The sequence below is a fragment of the Dermacentor silvarum genome, chromosome 6, assembly GCF_013339745.2.
Source record: "Dermacentor silvarum isolate Dsil-2018 chromosome 6, BIME_Dsil_1.4, whole genome shotgun sequence".
Taxonomy (NCBI): Eukaryota; Metazoa; Arthropoda; class Arachnida; order Ixodida; family Ixodidae; genus Dermacentor; species Dermacentor silvarum.
Window position 1 is genome coordinate 117,418,197 of NC_051159.1, and position 22,281 is coordinate 117,440,477.

Sequence of the window (22,281 nt, forward strand, 5' to 3'; positions counted from 1 at the left end):
AAATACGCAGCGCACAGAAGCCGTTCATTTTCAGTTAGAGCAAGCCAATTAGCGATGGTCACTGGCGAAGAGGCTTGGGCCAGGTGGGGTCTGCCAGCCGTGCGCCGTATGCAAGCGCGCTACAAGCGGAACAGCCGAGGCACGAGCTATTTGGAAGAGGCCTCCCTGAGAGCAATGTTTCATCTACCGCATATGATTGCGTATCAGATTCTTACGTCTGTCATGCCATTTCGATTTAGTTTGAAAGAGCTTAGTTGTGTGCACGCTGGCTCTGGTTCAAAGCTGACGCCCGTCAGAGGGAGAGCGGGCAAAAAAAGGAGAGAACAGCGCGAGGGAGGAGGGGTGGAGGGTAAGGGGTGGGGGAATGGTTTTTGTCGGTAGGGTCGCAGCGTTAGCGACCTCTCGTCGGCTCTCTACACTGATATCTTGGGGTCTTCGTAGTCTATCTTGAGAACGACGAACGAGGGGACGTCCTTCATAGCGTTGCGTCAGCGAGACATTGCGTAGAGAGTTCCCGCGCAAGCGTCCATCCGTCGAGTTCTCTGACCCACTCCAAAGAGCGTTCCCGCAGACAGCTGCTCGTCGAGAGGCTCGCTCAAACACGTTGCTGGTAGCCGTTAGAAGGGTCCACTGTTCGAGAGGGAAGTCCGAGCTTCTTTCCGCCGGAATGAGCAGGAAGGAAACGGGCAAGTAGGGAAGGGGCACTCAACGCTCACTCCGTTTGTTCTATGCAAGTATGGTGCGATCGTGTTTCTCTCTCGCTCATCTGTCTCTCTCCCTTTTGTATTTCTTGTGCTGTGTTTTTGTCTGCTAACCTCGTTATTGTTACGGGGTCATTGGATGTGCGACAGTGTCCCATTGTTCTTCGTTGGAGGCATACACAGCCTTCAGCTTACTCTCCTGTTACGGCTAAAGGACGTAACGATTACGGCGACTATAGTCACCTAAGAGGAAGTAAATACGTCTGCCGTGCTTTCAAGCTAGAGACACTAATCGAAATCTCAGCATGCACAACATTACGCGCTTAGGATTGAAAACGCACACATGGGTTACAAGCGTAAACAGTCAAAGACACTAAGAACCAAGAAAAAAATATTACAGACAGTAACACTTTGAACCGGTTAGCATTAGTAAAACACACTAAAGCGTCAAAGAGAGGCCTCCCCAAAAAGGTAACCAAACGGGCGATCACGACACGCCGCACCGCTAGGCACAATAAACACGTCACAAAACGCCACAAATACGAGGTGCTGCGTGCGATTAGCAAGCTAAAAGAGGAAGCGGCTGAGCGGAGTTTTCCAAAGGGGGGTTTAGTGTTTTAGTAGATTAAGTGAAAGGGAGCGTAAAATAACTGTGTTTACCATGACTCAGCATCTTTCTGCCGGGCCGAGCTTGGGGAGCATTTACGTCATCGGAGAGCCCTCTGTGGGCTCGGAGTCGAGGCACTTGGGACAGCGTATCTCCGCGTCCACCAACCAGTTCGTACTCGGCTTGCGCCAACCCTCTGTCAGTAATGGCGAACGGCACTCTGGTTGCCAGTGAGGATCGTCGACGTCTGGAAGGCTCTCTCTTCTGAAACACCGGTAGCTGTTCTTGTACGTGATCTTGCACGTTGTCTAGTCTGGACTGAATATGGCCTTGCTGGAGATCTTGCTTGCTCGGCTCGGGCACGACCAATGCCCTAGTGGGCAGCACAATGCCGGATACAATGTCAGTGTACGTCTCGTACCGAGTCTGGACGACGGGCCGTCCGCCTTCGAGGATTGTTGTAAAGTGGGTATAAGTGGTGTAATAAGTCGTGGGCGTTGGCTGGATCTGCGATCCCGGTGCCAGCGTGTGCGTTATCGCTGCAGTCTGGTGATGTGGACCAACGTCATGCGAGCGGCCCTCTACGTATCCCGCTGGGCAGGTGCGGCACAGAGCACCAAACACAGTGTTCGTCACCGTCTCCTTTCGTGTGTTTACTATGGCACTGCCGTCAACATATCGTGTCGTGAAATAAGTGTACGTAGTATGGTACGTTCTGTATGGTCCCGTCTCTGCTGGCCTGATTCGCGCCCCTACTGCTGGCGTCGCGTATTCGGTGAGAGTAACGGTTGCAACGTTCGTGACCGTCTCGTACCGAGTGTCGACAACCGGTCGACCTTCCAAATAGTGCGTCGTATAGAAAGTGTAGGTTGTGTAAGCTGTGTGGTGAGGCGCATAGCCAGGCACTGTCGAGTAAAGAGGCCTGTACACTTGCGTAGGTCGAATGCGTGCCTGCTCTGTCACTGTAACAGTCACGTAGTCAGTTACTGTCTCGTAGCGCGTCTCGACGGTTGGTCGGCCGTGAATCAGCCTAGTAGTGAAGTAGGTGTAGGTTGTGTACACCGTATCTCTAACCGGAGTGGGCCGTATGATCACCGGTCGATAGGCGCCCGTAGGTTGAATGGCACGCCCGGCCACTCCGTCATCTCTTGTCCGCGTAACATAGTTCGTTAACGTCTCGTATCTTGTGGACACAGTTGGCCTTCCGTGAATCACACTGGTTGTAAAATACGTGTAGGTGGTGTAAAACGTATCAACCGCTGTCGCTGGCTGGTGAGGGACCAGAGGTTGAACCACTGTCGGCCTTGTTCGTTGGTGAATTGGCTCTTCGGTGACCGTAACCGTGACGTAGTTGGTCACAGTATCATAGCGTGTTGATGTTACCGGTCGACCTGCGACAAGCACAGTTGAGTAGTAGGTATGAGTTGTGTATCGTGGTTGCTGTCTGCAATGGATACAGCCTGGAACGGCGATGACTTGTGAAGGTCTGTGCTCGTAGACTGTTTGCCCAGGCGTCACGGTAACGTAGTTTGTAAGCGTTACGTAGCGCGTCGATGTCACTGGCCGTCCTTGAAAGAACTCAGTGATGTAGTCTGTGTGAGTGACATACACAGTCTTTATGTCAGATCTGCACCGGATACACCCCGTGACTCCTTGGTGGGAAGGATAGACGCGCACTGGCTCGGTACGATGGATCTGGTCGTGGAATATTGTTCTGGTAGGTGCGATGCGCTGAGTGGGATAATGAACTGAAGAAATGACTTGTAGGTTGCTGGCAACCGATGTACGTCCATCTGGCTTTAGGTATGTAGTGAAGTAGGTAAACGTTGTGTAGTACGTGACTGGAGTGGCGTATATTTGGTCTCCTCTTGCCTCCGCGACTGCGAGGTCATCTGGATCTGCATTCCGCTTGTTCCTCACCACAATCAGAGGTGCCCCCAAAGCACTGGTGATGTGTGCACCAGGTGGCGGTGGAAGCCTTGTCCGACTTCTTAAGATCGGCGTTCTGAGCCTGAACTTTAGTGGTGCGTTCTGGAATTTTGAGGAAGCCTTCTGAAAGCTTGAATCGAGTTTCGGTGTCAACGATGGGCTTGGCGCAGTAGTGGCGCTTTGCTGAACAGCTGAATCGGAGACAATAGATTCGGATTCGGAGCTAGCTTCACTCGTGCTGCTTTCTGTTGCTTTGGAGCTCGATACGTGCGTCGATTCGGTTGACTCAAGTGATGACTGCGAATCGGTGTGGTCAACCTGAAGGCCTGCGGGCAGTGTGGGCGCCGTAGCCGCGGTGGGACCCACAATGTTAGAAACAACTTCCGTCCTGCTTGACAGTACTGTGCTGTCATCGTTGTAAAGCGTCGTGTAGTAGGTATAAGTAGTGTAGTGCGTAACCGGCACATTACGAAGAAGTTCTCGTAGGTCGATGCCCTCGGGAAGCGAGCTAAGCAGAGGAGGGGTCTCTTCCGTCACCGATACCTCCGTAGGCTGGGCCTCGGGAGATACACTTGTAGGTGACACCCCTGTGATAATGTCATGCGGCGTCATAGTCACGTAGTTCGTTACGATTTCTTCCCTGCTAGTTACAGTCGGACTTCCATCAGTTTCAAACGTAGTGAAGTATGTATAAGTAGTATAGTATGTGCGAACGATGGTGCTGCTTTCAAGATTCCGCTTGGTCTCTTCAAGGTGAGGAGTCTCTGTCGGCTCCGAAATCATGTTCGTTACCGTCTCTTCTCGGCTGGATATCACCGGTGTACCATCTTCGTAAAATGTCGTATAGTAAGTGTAAGTTGTGAACATAGTGTGCATTCCTGCCGTCGGCGTAGCTTGAATGGTGCTTTCTACAGCTTCTTCAAATGTTGGTGTGGAAGATTGGGTAAGAGTTTTTGTTATGGCCGACGTTTTTGATATAAAGGAAACTCGAGGAGTTCCATCTCGGTACACCGTAACTGGGGAAAGTATGGTTGTGTAGGTCGTTATAACCGATGGCACTGGCGTCGACTGGTGGGCATCTGTGTTCGGGTATTTCGTAACTACATTCGTCTTGACACTCTCGCGGCTTTTTACAGACTTGGTTCCTCCTCTATTAACTGTAGTGAAATACGTGTACGTGGTGTAGTAAGTAGATACAACAGGTGCTGTGATGAGTTCACTAGTACTTGGTTGAGAAATTGTCTTGACCTTGGACACAACTTGCGTGCGATTCCGGATAGTTGTGCTACCTCCACGTACGAACGTCGTGTAGTACGTGTAGGTCGTATAGACCGTCGACAAAAGGTCCGTCTTCGTTGGTTCTATCAGATCACTTGTATGTGTCGTCATCACAGCATCACTCCCTCGAACTGTGTTCGATACAATCTCTTCCCGGCTAGTAACGGTTGATGTTCCATCCTTGAGAAGTGTCGTGAAGTAGGTATATGTGGTATAGTATGTTGTCACTGGAACCATAGAGGTTGGTGAAATGTTTTTTAAGCTACCATGCGCTGGGTCTTCGGAACCACTTGAGGAGCCGTAAAGTACGTTTGAAACTGTTTCCAAGCTGCTTGTTACGCTGGAAGTACCGTCCTTGAAGAGCGTTGTAAGATAAGTGTAAGTTGTGAAGTAGGTTGTGGGGGCCGCTTCTAAAGGCGGTGTCGCTCTTGAGGAACTAGTCTCATCAGGTTCGGAGCTTTCACTTGATTTCTGTGCGTGTAGGTCTTCTTGTCCAGTACCAGAAGCAACATCGTAGCTCGGGGACGTTTCGAGATACATTTGAGTGGCTGTCGGCGAAATTTTTTCACGATCCACATTTTCTTCAGAAGGAGTCAGCAGGTCAGACATAGTTTTCTCGCTGACAGATACAAGTGTTGAGCCGTCCAATGTATAGGTGCTTTGGTACGTATAAGTGGTCATCAGTGTTGCCGGTTGTGAAGGATCCAGTGAGAGCATGGATTTCTCTGGCGCGATAGTGTCGAAGCCATGTTTCCGAGCCTCTTCATACTCCTCACTATTTTCGAACACTCGAGACGTTGTGACTTCTCTACTTGACACAATACTATCGCTGGGACCTGGCAGTGTCGTGTAGTAAGTGAATGTAGAATAATGCGTGATGGGATATGATGTCACTGTCGCTGCTTCTTGCTGCGGTGGTACCACGGTGTCAATAATTCTTCCCTGTAGGGTGCTCTGCGTTTGATCATTTCCTAGTTGAGAAGGCAGATCCTGGCCGGGCAGTACAAAGCCATCAGTCAGGAGTCTAACTTCCTCAGTGTGCACAAGGTCGTCTTCGTACTCTTTTGCGGGGTCAGCTCCAGGTAAAATAAATCCCATGGTGATAATTTTCGGCTTGTCTTCTTCCGGGCTTGCAGATGTCGTCGGCTGCTGGTCATAGTCATACTCCTTCGCGGTCTCTTGTGTGCTAGGAAGAATGAATCCGTCTGTCAAGACTGCAACGTCCGATGTTGACGAGGGTGAAGTGTAAGATGGCTCGATTGAAGGAACTAGTGTGGAAAGGTGTAGACCATCTGATAGTTCTACGACTGATGGTTGCTCTTGCCCAGGCAATGCTGTTTCGTAGCTGTCTTCAACAACCCGTGACTGATTTATAAGAGGAACAGCGAAATTAGAAGTGATACTGTATACGTCCAACGAATCATGAGCTCCTTCACCACTTTCAGCTTGAGGTGTCTCTTCTGTAACGGGAGCCGGGGCCTCAGTGCCTTCTTCAAGTTGTTGTTCGGTCACAGCCCGATCAGATACTCCTTCGATCTGGATGTCGCTAGGGAGCACAAGACCAGGAGCTGGAGGTGGAGCTTTTGGTGTTGTAACTTCTTCCATCATTTCTGTCTTTGACTGTGTATAAAATATGCTCGACGTGCTTTGAATGACGTGCGCGTACCTTCCGCCAATTACCGTGCCAATAATTAGGGTTGTCCATTCAGTTGTCATGTCACCGTTGACATCTGTACCTGTTATAGAGCTCACTAGACCAGTCTTGTATGTTTTCTTTCTTTTAGGTGTGGGTGTAGAAAGGGCTGGGCGCGTCGGTGTTACCGGATACTTTTCCGTTTTCGACCCTTCAATCATAGATACCATAACTGTCTCTGAGGGCTGAATAGAACTGCTGGGTTCCAGTGGCCTAAATATTGGTGAAGACACATCTTGGTCTTTTGAAGCCGAAAATGCGTATGAGGAGAGGAAGTTGGGTGTCTCTAGGTCCTCAGGGCTGAAGCTTGAAGAACGAACAAGGTTTTCATGTATGTGACTGTCATAAAGGTAATCTTCCGTGTTTTCAGAATTGCCAATGTTTCGTTCAGCAGCGAGGGAGTGAACGTATTCCTCCAAATCAGTGTCGTCATATTTTGGCAAACGAGATTTGACTAGCATTGGGATTGTTGATGTGTACATTGTACTCAGCATTTCTACGCCACCCTTAAATGTAGACGTTAACATCGATAATTTCGACACGAACTCTCTTGTTTCGGTGCCATATGTAGAATCTTTTCGCTTTACTGATGATGAAGTTGTCTGCGGTTTTCGTGTTGGAATGTTGAATGGGTTGTATATATCTTCATCATGCGGCCGTCTAGTCTTTCCGAAGTCGAAGGAAGTACCTGTTGCCGCCGGTTGAAACACAACTTCCGTGCCAGATATAGTCGTCGTGAAGTCTACAAAGCCAAATAAAGTCACTCTGTTCTTTTTTGTAGATTTACTCTCCTCGTTATCTTGGCCGCTTAAAGCGTCCGTTGCGAATATATCACCGGCATCATCGGTGTATTCATCATGATGGGAACCGACCGTTTTCGTCGGCCTGATATCCTTAACTGGCGTAGGTGTCAATAGTTCAGGCCTGAAAGCCCCGATGTTGAAGTTGTTAAGCGGGTGTCTCATTCTAACCATAACCACGGGCTCTTCTTCTTGTACCGGCGGAGTGTCGTAATCGTGATCGACTTCTTCCAGAAACTCGTCAGCTGTTCTGGACGAGTCCGAAACAGGAGACGTTGTATAGAGACCCAGGTGCTGAGGAAGGAAGAATTTGTCTGTTATTATTGTTGCTCCGTCCATAGGGGCGATTCTCCTGCCTGTAGCCGTTGGCTCGAACTTCTTTCCATGCCTGTAGAGTGTCGGGGTGGGCTTTTTGTGAGTTGTAGAACTGCTCTTTTCTCGTCGACTTTGAGCCGGCATGGAGCTCAACGTGACGTGCATTGTGCTTGCTGTCGACATGTGAGATCGTGTCATGCCTTCTATTGTGATGGGCTCAGAACCTTCGATCAGCATTCCGGTCATGGATTCACCGCCATGTGCACTACCTGATCCGAAAATGAGGTAGTCCGAACGGGGCGCCTCTGTTGGTGAAATGGAAGACACAGTCTGAGAGGGCAGAAGTATGCCGATCTTATGAGAAATGTCCAGGACCACGCCTTTCTGGTTACCTGATCGAATGTCGAATTCTTCTGATCTCGTTGCCTCTTCCGGAAGTGAGGGCGTAGCGTCTACCGGCAGCTGTCTGTTGCCAAAAAAGAACATGTACGTCTTTGCATCGTGACCCTCTGTGTTGACGTAAGTACCCGTAAAAACCTTGTACGTCACATGGTCAGATCCTGTTCCCTGTACGAGAAGACCTTCCGTACCCGTAACAGTTATAACTGGCACCTCACTATCTCTTTCTTCGGTAAGCTCCGATATTTGGCCGCTCTTGATGTTGAGGCCCACTACGGTGGTCGATTTTGTGCCCGGCATTGCACTCAGCAAGGACGCTTGTGTGGTCCTGGTCGGCTGAACCTCCGTCGTAACAGCCGAGGACAGCTCGTTGACGGCTGTCTGAAAGACCTTTCCTGAACTCAGTGATCCGAAGCTCTGGACGCCGTGCGTCGTCTGTGGCCCCTGTCTTCGGCCTTCTTGTTGAGCCGAGTCTTCTACTTCGTTGAGGGACGGCGCAAGCTCGAGTACCGTGGAATGGGTGGACAAGATCTGACTGTACGTGCCCTCGACGTACTCTCGTCGTATTTCGGTCGTGTGCAGTGTTGTTTGTTCAGCGTTGACTTCGGTGCGGGTGAGAGTGGCCAGGGCGCCCGTGGGCTCGATCAGAGCCACGCTCACTTCCGCCGCTTCTGCCTGGTGGTCCAGTCCCACGGTGTAAGTCATTAGGCCCGAATGCCGCGCCCTTCTCCTCCGTTCAGAGTCTGGCCAGACAAACAGCACAGCACTAGTCAGTGCCAGTGACCTTTGTTGCCGCTACAGTCTAGCACACAACTGGCACGCTGATAACAATGACTCATTAACGTGCGACTAGACAGAACATCAGTGACTTATCATAGCAGAGAAATAGTCTTGTCTGCACTGACAGTGCTACTAGAAAAAGTACTTCGCGGCAAGAAAGATCACATTGGAAAACTTCGAGCGCTGTGCGGTTGTAACGATTGCCTGCTGTCATGTCGACATGCCGTCACTAACAAAACCATGCTTTGTAGCCAGAAAACAAGCGGGACAAGTGCTGTTGTTGGCTTTAACATTGGGCATGAGGCCCATGAGGCGTAAGAACGACATACACGCGAGATGAAGTTCTGCTATGCATTCGCGTCTCGGCGAGGAACGCAGTGTCGCATCTGACTTATTTTGCTGAAAAGTTGTTTGCAAGCTCCCCAAACCGCCCGCACTATTAGTACCGGTAAATGCAGCTTTTTTTTTCTCAACATAACCGGATTGTTGATAACCTTATTGCTGTCGGAACCAAACAGTGCTGTTGGAAGTGTCCATAATCGTTGCAGCTGTGTGTTCAACGTTAATAGTGCTGGGAAAGCGCTTTATATTCGTTATGACTCATATTTCAGGGAATTCGATAACGCAAGAAGGTAGGCGTTTTAGAAGATAGCTCTTTTGATACCTATGTCGTCGCACTTGTTGTGCTCAGTATGCAAGAACTAATTATTTTACCGCTTTCTTTTTATAATCGCCATCGGTAATCCACATAAACATTAAAGGAGCGAACGGAACGCCCAATGTGTCTGGCGCTCACATCTCGCACTCAGGGTTAACCATAGGACTGCTTCAACATCATAGAACTACTTCGAGGCTTCTCGCCCGAAGGCATATAGGGATCGTCTTGGCGAAGTTGTTGAAGGCATGTGAAACGGGGCAGCCACTGGGTTAATATCAGGAACGCACACACTGTGACGATGGTAGTGTTATGATGGTTAATACGGGGACAATGGTTCAGTGGCCACGCATGTGAATAGGGGCAAAACGGCGTACAGGGTACACATGCCGATGTGTTTGTTTGGGGCAATGGATGGGCATTGTCGTTATTTCACGCCAATCGCGGCTGGTTCTTCCCATTACCACGCGCACCACAGCAACCCTCAAGCATTTTCCGCCGGTGCCGAGCCAATAGTAGAGGAGAAACGCTAAACGACAAATACGTGCTCATGTGTTCACAAAGCCACAGTGAAAATCACTTTTACGCGCTGTCTTGGGAATTAGTAGTGCGTAATTCCGTTCTGTACACACACCATTGCGGAAATCACAGTGCATGGCTTCACACTGCATCAGCAGCAAACGAAGTCACTTACCTGTTTAAATGTCGCATCGTGAGCAGTTCTCGACAAATTTGCACTGCTTAGAACGTAGTAAAACCGGAACCTTATCTGCAGATTATCGCCTTACTGGTTAGAGTGAGAATGCTCTGTCGTTCACATTTCTCCTCTGCTACTTCTCGAATAGCCTGACAATGGCTCCCTTTCTCAACCTTCTGAGCTTTGCTTGCAACCCCCTTTTCTATTTCTGTAACTCTAAGGTGCCTTCAAATGGGATATTGCAATGTAAAGCGGTACGTACTGAAATTAAAACACGTACCTGAACGCCGACGCCGCTCGACGGCCATGAGGTCCTGCAAGGAGCTGTCGCTGGGGCACTTGTAAGCCTTGCCTTTCTCTTTGTCTGCCAACCAAAACGGCGAAGCGTCGGCCAGTCACTATACGCGTTCATCTCACATTTCATCTCGCATTTCAGCTAGTGCCGACTTGCAAGTCGTAATCAATTACACTCAACGAACCGAAACCAGGCACGCAGCGGATGGTAAGCATCATCCGACCACGTGCTCAGCCGCAGATGGGAATGCCTTGTTACGTACAGCCAGCTGCAAGCCAATTGAGCTATATACTTGCCCTCGTTGCTCAATCTGAAAGTACGTATTCGTGAAATGCAGAAAGTGTGTATTATATGTGTGCCACTAATTTATTTTTTTTTAATTTTCAGTAGATTTGTAGGCTTAAACAAAGTAGGCTTTGTGATAGGATTGCATGTAAACGTACAAGCTTCCCTGATCCCTACGAAAGAATTTTGTTCTGATAAGTAGTCAAGGTGGCACGCTCCGGCTTTAATAGGCACGCATCTTTTTTCGCATATTTTGGCACATCAACGCTAGCACTAGAGCCAAATCTGCATTTTTGCGAACCACAATTACGGGACTTATCTTGTAACGATTCTTGTCATATTCCATTCTTACTGCTTTTCACCATTGACTCCCACACGCATCTGAGCATCTCCGTTATCGCCAGGATCGTCACTGGCAAAACGTATGATAAGAAATGGAAATAATCCTATGAGAAGAATCTTACATATCTAGGGGTTCTGCGTAGTCATTACAGGAAGTTACATTTTTTAATTGTCCTATTTTTTTATGAGCAAGCAGCGCAACTAGTAAAAGAGGTTGCCTGCTACGTTGCGTTCATTGACCCGTCTCCCGCGACACGCATGTACAGACCCTCTCACCATTGTGTCGAGCACACAAATGACGCGTTTCAGCCGAACGAATGCACTAACCGAGCCCTCACCATTCGCGAACAGCAGCATGTGCTTTCTTGCACATCTATGTGGCCTATAGCATGCAGGTGCAGTGCGCTGTCTCAGTCGCAGCTGCGGCCACCAGACGTCGTCAGCGTACTACAAGAGCTTCGTGGTGCAACCCACCACCCCGTTTCAAAGGGGACGCTCATAGCATCCATCCATCCATCCATCCATCCATCCATCCTGGCTGTTTCAGAGCGCTCCACACAGCTGCGAGCGGGTCTGTACGACTCGTGGCCTCTTGCTAATGAGGTACGGCTTGCAAACAGCACCAGCACCAGCACCAGCAAACAATGGTGCTGAAAATACCATGGTCAGTAGTTTCAGCCTCGTTAGCAAGTGTGGATTTCGGTACTAGCTGTACCAATACAGGCTTTTCGTGATATGAGAAGAGCTTCCAACTCCGCCTTTCAATAAACACGGCCTTCGGCGATGGAATTATGCGCGCCAATAGGTCATGCACCTATAGCTCTTGCACATTCATTAAAACGGAAATTCGGCTTAGTCGGTCTTGCATAATAGGTAAATCACAGCGCATTATAAAAATCGCGACCGTCGTGTGCCTTGTTTCTGCGGTCTTTTTTTTTTTTTTTTATGGGGTTTTACGTGCCAGAACCACGATCTGATTATGAGGCACGCCGTAGTGGAGGACTCCAGAAATTTGGACCACCTGAGGTTCTTTAACGCGCACTTAAATCTAATTTAACGCGCACGATGGGGGCGAAATGCGAAAACACACGGGTGTTTTCGCATTTCGCCCCCATCGAAATGCGGCCGCCGTGGCCGGGATTCGATCCCGCGACCTCGTGCTCAGCAGCCCAACACCATATAGCCACTGAGCAACCACGGCGGGTGGTCTTCCATTGTTTATTGTGCTGTGGTTTACCCATCTTGAACATTTCTTAGAAATTCATCTATTCTATAATTGCGTCTGTCCGGGTTCTTAGAAAAAAAAAACGTTATGTTTAACCTTTCGTATTGTTCCCTCCAGTTGAGAAAGGACCTCCGCCTAATTGAACAATCGCATTCATAGTAACTCTGACATTTTAAGCTGTCACTTGCCTCTATGCACGTTTTTGTTCTGTTCTCCGTTGCAGCAGCATCGCCAATGTCATCCCCCATGTCTGAACTGTAGCGCGGCACTCATTATATCGCACTGTTCAAACCTGTTCTAAAATTAGCGTCGCTCGTTTTGTAGGATGGGTTTTTTTATTTATTTTTTTTTACGTGAGAGTTGGGGCTTTTGTCCCTTTTGTTGTCAATACACGAGATTCTGCTTTTACTGTCTGTGATGAATCTATCAAAGTGCACAGAGCGTTTCTTGCAAGGGGGTCAGCCGTTTCCCCACCATTTGCGACCTCTGCGGTCCACTCTGACAGTAGCATAGTGTTAATGCGCTGAGATTAGGAATTCCGAGGTTTTACGCACCCAAACCAACAACGAAGAGCACTGAAGCTTCCTAGCTACCATCCACAGACAAAGCATCTTTTCTGTTGCGCTTTCTCTATGTACTGATCCTCACTTGTAATACACCATAATAATAATAATAATAATAATAATAATAATAATAATAATAATAATAATAATAATAATAATAATAATAATAATAATAATAATAATGTCTCGTCGCTCGCAAAAGAAAGAAAATAATCGCTACATTCTGGAACTCAGGTTAATTTCCTGTAGGAAAGTCAGTCTTTACAAAAGAGCGCGTCTGCGTGACCAGTCACGTATCCTAGTCTGATGCATCCACCTAACACGAGTGGTTCTACGCGCTTCCGAACCCACGTGACAGCGATGCTGTTCAAAGCCAAAAGACAAGCCGTAGCCCGCGCTCACCTTCATCGGAGCCGTCCAGGCAGTCCCTGACGCCATCACCGACTCGCTCGACGCTGATGCAGCGAGGGAAGCCGCAGCGACACCGGTGTTCGTTCTTTTGGCAAACTGCGGAAGAAGACGTGAGAGCGACAGTTTAGCACCTTCACATTGACAAAGATCCACTGAGGTTACAACTCCCACCAGAGTGTTTCGCACATAAATTGCTCTAGCCGATTACAACACAAGAACCAAACGGCAACTACACTGCTGTCAAACTCAAACATAATTCGTATACAAGGCGCCCGCCAATTACATGTGCTCAATCCCGTGACGTCACGTAGAAGAGAACGTTTAAACCGAACTCCTTCGAGAACTACTTTTTTTTTTTTTGTTTTTTTGGTACGCGGAGACGGTGATGAAAGGTGCAGTGCGGTTTTGTGGGCGGAGCTTGTACTGAACTCTCAACTTTTCACCGAGTACAGAGTGGGACGTTGGGCTGCAATCGTTTCACTATCATGGGAAGAATGAGTAGCAAATGAATTGTTTAACGTGTGACATGGGCTCGGTGAGACAGCACATTGAAACTTCTTTTTTTTATTGTTCGTTGTGATTCAGTAATGTTGCGTGCTAGATCCATAACGCTGCTTAGAGGTCAAGTATGCTGCGTTTCCAATTCATCTATTTCACGCGCAACTCTAAGCGCATAAATAAATTAAGAAAGTTTCAAAAACGAGTGTGACTAAATCTAGCACCATACACGTTTCATTTTTTATATATATGTTCTAACTTCTAAATAATTGCTTTTTTTTACTGTCATTCGCTGACAATTATCGAATGGGAGAAATTAAACACGGCTTGACGGTAATAAATCGTCATACAACAATTTCGTGGAAATAAATTCATAAAACAAAATCAACAAAGGTAGTTCATATTCTTGTCATGATAGATAAAGTGCCGCTGAAGAAACCAGAATAGACATTATTCCCAGATTGTTTTTCTGAAATACAGTATGTATTTAGAACCTATGTGCGCTTTGGAAGCCCAATATTTTCGGCTCCCAAAGAAATAAACAACGAAAGCGTTATCTACGTGTTTGTCCGAAAAAAAAAGAAACAAAGCTTCGTACCAACCCTCTCTCTCGTTCAGTGCCGAACTTTATAGTGATATTGCTTTTTACAGCGAAGCTGTTTTTGGCTAGGGTTCTATGCATTTTTTGTGTCCGTCAACAGATCGGCGTGTGCAAGAACTCAGCTCCCGAATTCGACACAAAATCACTTTATTCTGTGCAAAAGCTTATACGTCTCAGCACTTCGATATACATTTTCAGTAGATTAGTTATCAATTGGCACCATTTTCAAAAATCAGTACACTCTCAGGTAGATAATAAGGGTTTCTCAACGATGTGCCGCTGTGCGACCCGCGTCGGCCATGTGTACGCTCGCACCGCCCTCCCTTTGTCGTCGTTCCAAGTGCTTGCATGCCTAGTTTCCTTCCGCTCTGCTGGCGTGGCGGTCCCGTCGCGCGTGTATACTTTCCGCCGGCTCCCCGAGGTGGCGGTATTCTTCCACGAGAATGTATGCCGCCGATCGAGACCGCTGATCAAAATGAAAGTGTGTGTGCGTGCGTCTTTCTTCGGGATGACCGCCGTCGCCGCTCGAGAGAAATAAAGTTTGCGAATACATTTGGTCTAAATTCTGTGTCACCTCTATGTCGTGTGCCAAACTACTTCGCTGGTAATCCACCTTCGCAGAAGTGGAATAGCGCGTGATTTTTTTGTAGTTTTCTTTTTCTTTTATTTTAATCAAGTGACACAGCGTCTGTATCACAGTCCTGAATATTTGCCTCTTTATGGCGAAGGAACAACTTAAGGTAACGAGCAATGTTCTTGCTTTCTTTGGCATCTCCTTTGTTTGACTTCTATACACATTGGTGCCCCGTGCGCTCCAAGAGAGGCCAGAATCGAAAGAAATCACAAAATACGCAAGCAGTTTAAGCAATCCCTGCCAACTGGGAACAAAACCACCTATACGAACAACGAGCAACACGAGAACAATTTGTTCTCGTGTCGCTGATCGTCTTGAATTTCCATCTTCCGCGTTCCCAGTGTTTTCCATGGATTTCTACACGAACAAAGACAGGCAGACTGCAAGGCCTACGGGCAACAGTAACGTACACTCCTATAGCAACATCTCCAAAATATAACAGTTAAATAAAAGAATACAACCCAGCCTACGGAAATGCTCGTTCATTTCGACCCAATTCACGAGCGCCGCTGCAGACTCGAGCGAACGGGCCGCGCGCTCGGACAGCGAAAAAAAAAAGAGCTAGACGGCGTGCATACACGGAGCCAGTTTGTGACAGGTAATTGATCCATCTCCGCACGTCGCTCACTCAACAGCGGCTGCAACCAGCAACAGCGAGTGTTTTTTTGCGTTCCGCATACCGTGACCCGAGAGGACGCGAAACCGGCGACAAGAAAGTGACACACGAGAGCAACAATTCACGAACGCAGAGAGACCTGTTTCATAACGCGCCCGCGTGGTCCTTTTGTCTTCCCACGGGAATGAACGTTGCGGGCGCCACGCACAGGCACGCACGCGCAGACACGCGCAAACGCACCAAAGACGCGCGGAAAAAAGTAGAACGGGCGGCTGCGGTTGCTCTTTGTTGGAAGAAGGCACCACGTGAGATGCGGAGGAATTGAGAGGGTGAAGAGGAGGTGAGTGGGGGAAGGGGAAGGGGGGGGGGGGGAGTGACACGATGTCGCCAGATTTGCTTTCCATTGTACCGATCCGACCCTGTTCTTTCTCTTTCTGCTTGCTCGTCTCTTCTTTTCGGCGCCGCTCTTCTTTCCAGGCCATCCAATTACTGGGATTCCTTCTCGTGACTCCGCGGCATTGTCGGGTCGCGTGCTCGCGCGGGACTCTTTGGAAGGCCGGGGTAAAAACGAAGGGAAAGATGCGGTTCGCATCGTCCGAAACCGCGAGAGAGAGACAGAGACAGAGGGGGTGTGCTCCTAAACGATTACGAAGGGTACGCTTAGAGAGCGAATGAATGCTGCAGCCCTCGTCGTGACTCGCGAGTCACCCCCCCCCCCCTCTATTTCTCTCCCTCTTTCTTTCTACGCGCCGTATTATTTATTGTGCCGCCTGTGACTCTCCCTCTCTCTCTCCCTCTTCCGAGTGATTGAAGTGCGTAATGTTGTGAATGGTACAATCGGAACGAGGCGTTTGTAATCTGAAAGGGCGCTCCAACAAAAATAACGAGAACAAAAAAAAAAAAAAGAATAAGAAAAGGAAAAAAAAACTATAAAAGAAATGATTTTCTTCGAGATATAACGTTCCGTTCTCTCGTCGAGCATATGTCTCTCCAGAAATGAGGAAGAGCGCCGAAAAAGAGGAAGATTAAATGTAGAAAAGCAGAAGGAGAACGAGATGAGTGCGCGAGAAAGAAGAGAAGGATATTTTTTTTTCTTCTTTTTTTTTCGTGTATGTAGTACAGGGCCAAACACCGTGTACGTAGGCCCCTTAGAAGATGTGCAGCGCCAGCAACAACCACCACCACCACCAGCAGCAGCAGCAGAGGCGGCACTGGACGAGGAATCTTCCGCGATTCCACCGCAGCGCGAACCCGGAACTAATGCGGCGGCCGAGCGCGCGACCGCCTCGATGTGCGCGTGATTTACGCGGGAGAGCGAGCCCGGCGGAGAATCCTGGGACCCCGGCGCGTGCTTGCTGGAGCAGCTCCCATTTCGCGGAGCACGCATACGCTGCGACGTCAGCAGGGCGCTGCGCGCTCGACCTCGTCTAACGCGGAGAACGACGTCTTCACCCAAGACGCGCAAGCGTCCGCCTTCATTTTTGTTTTACCCCTACTTTTTTTTCTTTTCCTTCCGTGCTCGTCTGTGTCAACACGAGACGAGTGGTCGACTGGCGGTCGCGTACGTAGCACGTCCGGTCGCGTGCTAGCAGTATACTCCCGGAAGACAGTTCCGGCTCGGCCAAATTATTCAATTCAGCTTTCCCGTAGGCGAACTTGTGTATACTGAACCGCAAGCCTGTCCTGTCGCGGGAAACTTGTCTCTCGAAGGTGTACGCCACATCGCTTCGTGGATGCATCTTTCTCCTTATGTACGAAATGACAGGGCGATCCGAATTATTAAGATGGGTCGGAAGCGTCGCACGAGCTTCGCTCGTGTTTCCCCGCGCTACACACATCAGACCACAATGCAATGCTGTTTCTTTTGAAGTTTCACTGTCCAGTGAAGCCTACAGAATAGCAGAAAGAATAATGTCGTTGTGATGACAGCGCGATTTTCTGTGGCCCTCCCTGATGGGTCGAATTGTTCAAGAACAATGCACCGTAGTTCACTCGTGGTATTTTTTTTTTTTTTGGAAAAGAGATGGAATAAGGCAGGAGGGTAAGGACTAGGCTAGATATCGTGTCCACTTGTGCGGAAGTGAATCAAGCTTCGTAGAACTGTGCCACACCGTTGCAACACTTGTACGAGCCCAGGACAGTGGAGGACATCTCGAATGAGAGCACTGAATGCATATTGCAAGGAGTAAAGATAATGGGGACTGTCTCAAATTTTTGGGTGCCACGCCAACTTGAGCTGTGGCACTTGAGAGAGGAAAAAAAAAAACTTCAATGATAAGAAGAGCAGAGATATGGGCCTGATGTACATTATTCTAGCCTGTTACTTTGCGCTGGGCGAAAGGCCCGAAGGAACGGAGGAGTGGCCAAATTGGTAGCAATAACGATAGAGGGAAGAGAAAAAGAACATAACGGGAAGGGTCTACTCAGAGCCCAGGTTTGAGACCCGTGCTATTTAAAAATTCAAGCACTAGTTGGCTTATTGGTGTCAAAATTGATGACTAATTGGTGTCAGTTGAAGGGCGAGCATTTGTTTAGGATAACATGTGGGTTTTCCGTGCCAAAACCAAGATCTGATTATGAAGCACGTCGTAATGGGGGTCGGTACGTAATGGGGGTCAGTAAGCACGCCGTAACCAATGGACGGTACATGAGCGCTGGTCTTTGATGTCTATATACAATCTATAGCTTTGTAGTTGTTCTTCCCTGTTCTATAAATAAACTGTTATCACAGTGATAGGCTAAGGCATAGCATATCAATGTGAGACATAACATGAGTGGCTCTGAATTGAAAATAGGTAGCGGTGCTTAAATGAGTGACCTCGGCCTAATCTTCTGGCTAATTAGCACGTACTATGCTCTTCCAGTACATCAACTGCTGTGAAAAGTCCGTCCCTAATTGAAAAAGCAGCTATGCTTTTAAAATGCGTAGGCGAAATAAAAATTCTCTCTGGCGACATTTCCCTTCTTTCAGCGCAACGCAGCGCAATCTTTTGTCTCTTCCGGGGACTTGATTCAGCTTCCAAATTGCACTATTTTTCCTCTTGATTTTTTACGTTTTCTCCTTAAGAGGGAAACCGCGAGGGGGGAGTGGGGGGGACTGTTACAGCGTTAAATGTTCAACGATCGACAGATGCCACGTTGGCACAGTGGCTATGGTATTCACGACAATGAGATCGACAAACATCCTGTCAGGATGTTTCAGCCTCTAGTCTCCGTCTCCGCAGGAAATGCCCTGAAAATAAAGTGATTTGATTTGATTTGATTTGAACCACTGTGGGCGCATGCAGGACGACGGACTGCGCATGCGTCAGTGTGCCAATGTGTACTAGCGTGTACACTTATAAATTCCATGTGATGAAAATAACCTGTAGGCCGTCTGCTACAGCGTTCCTTGTAGCGCACCGTCACATTGTGCTGCTTACTGACGTCAGTGCACGATAGCAAACAAGGTTTTCATGTCGTGGTTAACTTCCCTGCGGTTCTCCTTTCTTTTTCTCTCTCTCTTCATTGATGTCAAATGCCAACAGCCACCATGGTTGTCCAGTGGCTATGTCTTCGTGCTTCTGAGCTCGAGGTCGCGGGTTCGCTCCCAGACGCGACAGCAGCGTTTCGATGAGGGCAAAATGCAAAAAAAAAAGCTCATGTACTTATATTTAGATGCGCGTTAAAGAATCACAGATGGTCAAAATTGATCCGTAGTCTCCCACTACGTCATGCCTCATAATTAGATCGTGATCTTGGCGCGTTCAACATAAACTTTATTTTATTTATTTTTCTTAATCCTTCTCGCTGCTGGTGGCAACACGCCGTCAATTTTAACCAATTTCTTTGATGTAAAGCTAAGCGGTTTTATAATAGAAGACTCAGAAAGCGGACTGCGTTGAAGAGGGCATGGGGGAGAACTAATGGCGAGTCGCGGCTGCGCACGACTCGCCGAGCACAATGGCCGTTGCGGCGCTGTCGCGATTCCTAAATATTTGCGACCACAAGCCATTCAAGGACTCGCAGTGACGGGGATCCCCACGTGGTGCGATTATAGCGGACGGGAGTTTTAACTCATTAGGCTACACTTCGGCTATGAGAGAAGACGTATTGTGTGGAGTACCGAGTTAATTTTCAATATATGGAATGTGTTTGGCGAACTGTCTTATCTCAACGTGCTGTCTCGAATTCTCGCAAGAATACTGCTGTAGAGGCCCGTAAGTCGAACCAGCAACTTCGTGTTCAGTACCGGGATGCCATGATCTGAGCCACCGCACCGCGGGTGAGTCGGAAGGCGAGACCCAGAAGCGAGGAAGCTCATGAGGCGGATAAACGACTTTTACGGCCCCATCTAGCAGTGTCGTAACACCTAATTTTGAGTCATGTATATCTGTCATTCTTTCTATTGACTCACATGCCTTACAGCTCAGCAATGAAGTAATATTTCCGTGATAATCTTTAATTAAACAAGTTAAAACCGTGTTTCAAGGAAGTCTCAATGTTCTTCAATTTACTGAATGCTCACCAACCCACAAACCATGGAGGAGGCCGGCAAGAGTACTCCCTAGAAAGAAGGCTTATCAACACAATTACAGTTATGTTTAAACCTCCAAGAAACGCCAAGTGAATATCTTTCTGTTCTTTATATCGCAGTCACTATCACCAACACAAGCAAACACACGTGAAAAATGCTGATATATCAATTTCTACTTGTCTAATAACCTATATTCTGGCGTCCAGCTCAAACAATCCACACCTTTACTTTTTCTTTGAAACGGTTGCACAATTAGCACACGTGCTGACCAACCAACGACTTCGGCTACAAATAAGTGGTGTCTAAAATATGGCGGTCATTACATGTTTCCGGCTCCGCAATCACTTCCGGTACACGCAGCCTGCAAAAGCATAGCCTTCGAGATTTGCTCCTGCTATTCAGAGGCAACCGTCGCAGGGGCGCGGATTTGGACACCACATCTATTTCAATGTTATGTAGCTGCGGCTTACAGGTGGAAGCTGGAAGCTCACAGAAGGTGGAAGCTCGCAGAAGTACGCCGGTGAACGTGGAACTCATTTTGTTTCAACAACTGGCGCTCCCGTGCTCTGGTTGTTAATGCAGCGAGCGCCCAGTCTGGCCTCTGTGATGTCTACCACTATAGTAAGGGTCATTTCTCAAACCCCTGACATCGAAGCCATAAACATGAGCTGGCGCGCTTCTTTTTCCAACCGGGCTTCTTCCCCTCCGGGCTGGCGACGAGCGACCATAAACCACCTAGCTTACGTGGCACAGAAAACGCAATTGGCAGCCGTTGTACCTGTTCGCCAAATTTATTAGGCTGCGTGCCACTTAGACCACGTAGAGAACGACCTCACGTTTGCTGCGCTCCCATCCTTGGCATTCTTTTCTTTTTTTTTCTTGCCCTTGATTCCTTTAGAAGTGGGGCCTCCGCCACGCCGATTGTATATACGACAGAGAACTCACGCCGGCGTCCTTATTTCCCTTGCATTGTCCTGTCGCGCATTCGGCGTAAATTGAGGACCACGAACCCAACCCACCCGACAGCATACCACACATGCTCGTCCGTGTTCTTGCTTGCTAACGCGGCATATGGAGGCATACTTTTAATAGGACGCCTTTGCATACTCAAGTTTTTAAGGTTCCGCTTTTGTCAGCCTTCTTCGCCTGTGCACACAGAGTGGCGTAAGAGCTCGTGACACTATACCGTCTCTGAGGGAATGCATTTCAGATCGCTATTAGCAACAGGTGAAAGAAAACACAGCCGACAGACTGTACAAATACACCGAAAAGGGAAGGAGAAAAAACGGGGGGAGGGGGGGGGGGGGTGCTAGTTATTCGGCGGAGGGTACGGGCCCGCACGCTCAGAAAGCCGAAGTCAAGTCAAGCCACGGCAAGGTGTGCGCGCCTTCCTGCATTCCGGTGGCGCCCAAAGGGTCGAGCGGAGGCCCCCGTTACCGGGGCGGCTCTTTTTCGCATCTGGGTCACTGCGAGACCCGAGAGGCCCGTTCCGAATTTCCTGCCTGTGTATATACTACGCGCAAACGCACACACACACACACACACTGCACACGGAGTCTCTTTCACTGCGAGCAACGCGTGCAGTCTCGACGTTGAAGAGTCCTTAAAAGGGCCTTGGCGGCTCTCCTGCGGGGTCTAATGCAGTTCCGCGTTTCGACAGCCTCGGCGTATATAGCGTATATGCCCGAGGCAAGGCTTCGTTTCGATGGTACGCGAATTCTATACGTCGGTCTCAAAGAGTGGGCTATCAAATTGTACGCGGTATCTCGAGGGAGCGGAAATGATAATGCTGTCGTGATCGTTGTAAGCTTACATTCGTGATTACCCACCCAATGGGGGAGGGGGGGGGGGGGGCTGCGAGCACCAGCGCAAACAATGAACATGCATTCTCGGCGTCTCCAGATATATGCTGAACGAGGGTTGAAAAAGAAAAAAAAAAGAAGACAGAGACGGCGTCTTCCCTTTTTTGGTATTGAAACTAAAGTTTACTTTAAAGTTCAAGTTACATTTTTTTTTCTTCTATGGTTTCAATGTGTGTTTCGTATTTAGCGTTCTCTTGGGCGTTACCATGTTAGTGACACAGCGTCTCGTTAACTGGCTTCAGTTTTCTACAGGATGTTCTCGGATGTGCGGATTGCTAGTGGCTATAGGCGTTCGCGTGACACCCCACGTGGCTGAACGGCACGAGTGCAAAGTCGCTCTCGCTCTGCTGACCCGGAAGGTTATAAGATACACAGCTGCACATAACTTCACGTTGTTTTTTACATTCCCGAGAGCATTACGTGTGCGTTATACTACCGTGAAAAAGCCGTATGAATCTCGAAGTGGATAAAGATTGCTAAGTTACAATTCCGGGCTCATCTTTCGTAGACTTTGTCGGAAATCATTTTATTGCACAGCAAAAAAAAAAAAAAAATACTAATGAGAGTAAAATGTAAATC

The 22,281-nt window shown here is 48.4% G+C and overlaps 1 protein-coding gene across 4 annotated transcripts in view; it reads right to left on the reverse strand.

Moving 5' to 3' along the window:
* Window positions 1–22,281, reverse strand: part of LOC119455907 (mucin-17-like) — a 228,556-nt gene that overhangs the window by 48,079 nt on the left and 158,196 nt on the right. For 3 of the 4 annotated variants that reach the window (XM_049669425.1, XM_049669424.1, XM_037717446.2), the window contains exons 4-6: window positions 12,967–13,071; window positions 10,135–10,218; window positions 1,362–8,465 (exon numbers count right to left, since the gene is read on the reverse strand). In XM_049669425.1, coding sequence (XP_049525382.1) covers window positions 1,362–8,465; window positions 10,135–10,218; window positions 12,967–13,071 — 7,293 coding nt within the window. The remainder of the gene's footprint in view (window positions 1–1,361; window positions 8,466–10,134; window positions 10,219–12,966; window positions 13,072–22,281) is intronic. The other variant, XM_037717447.2, reaches the window with a different exon arrangement.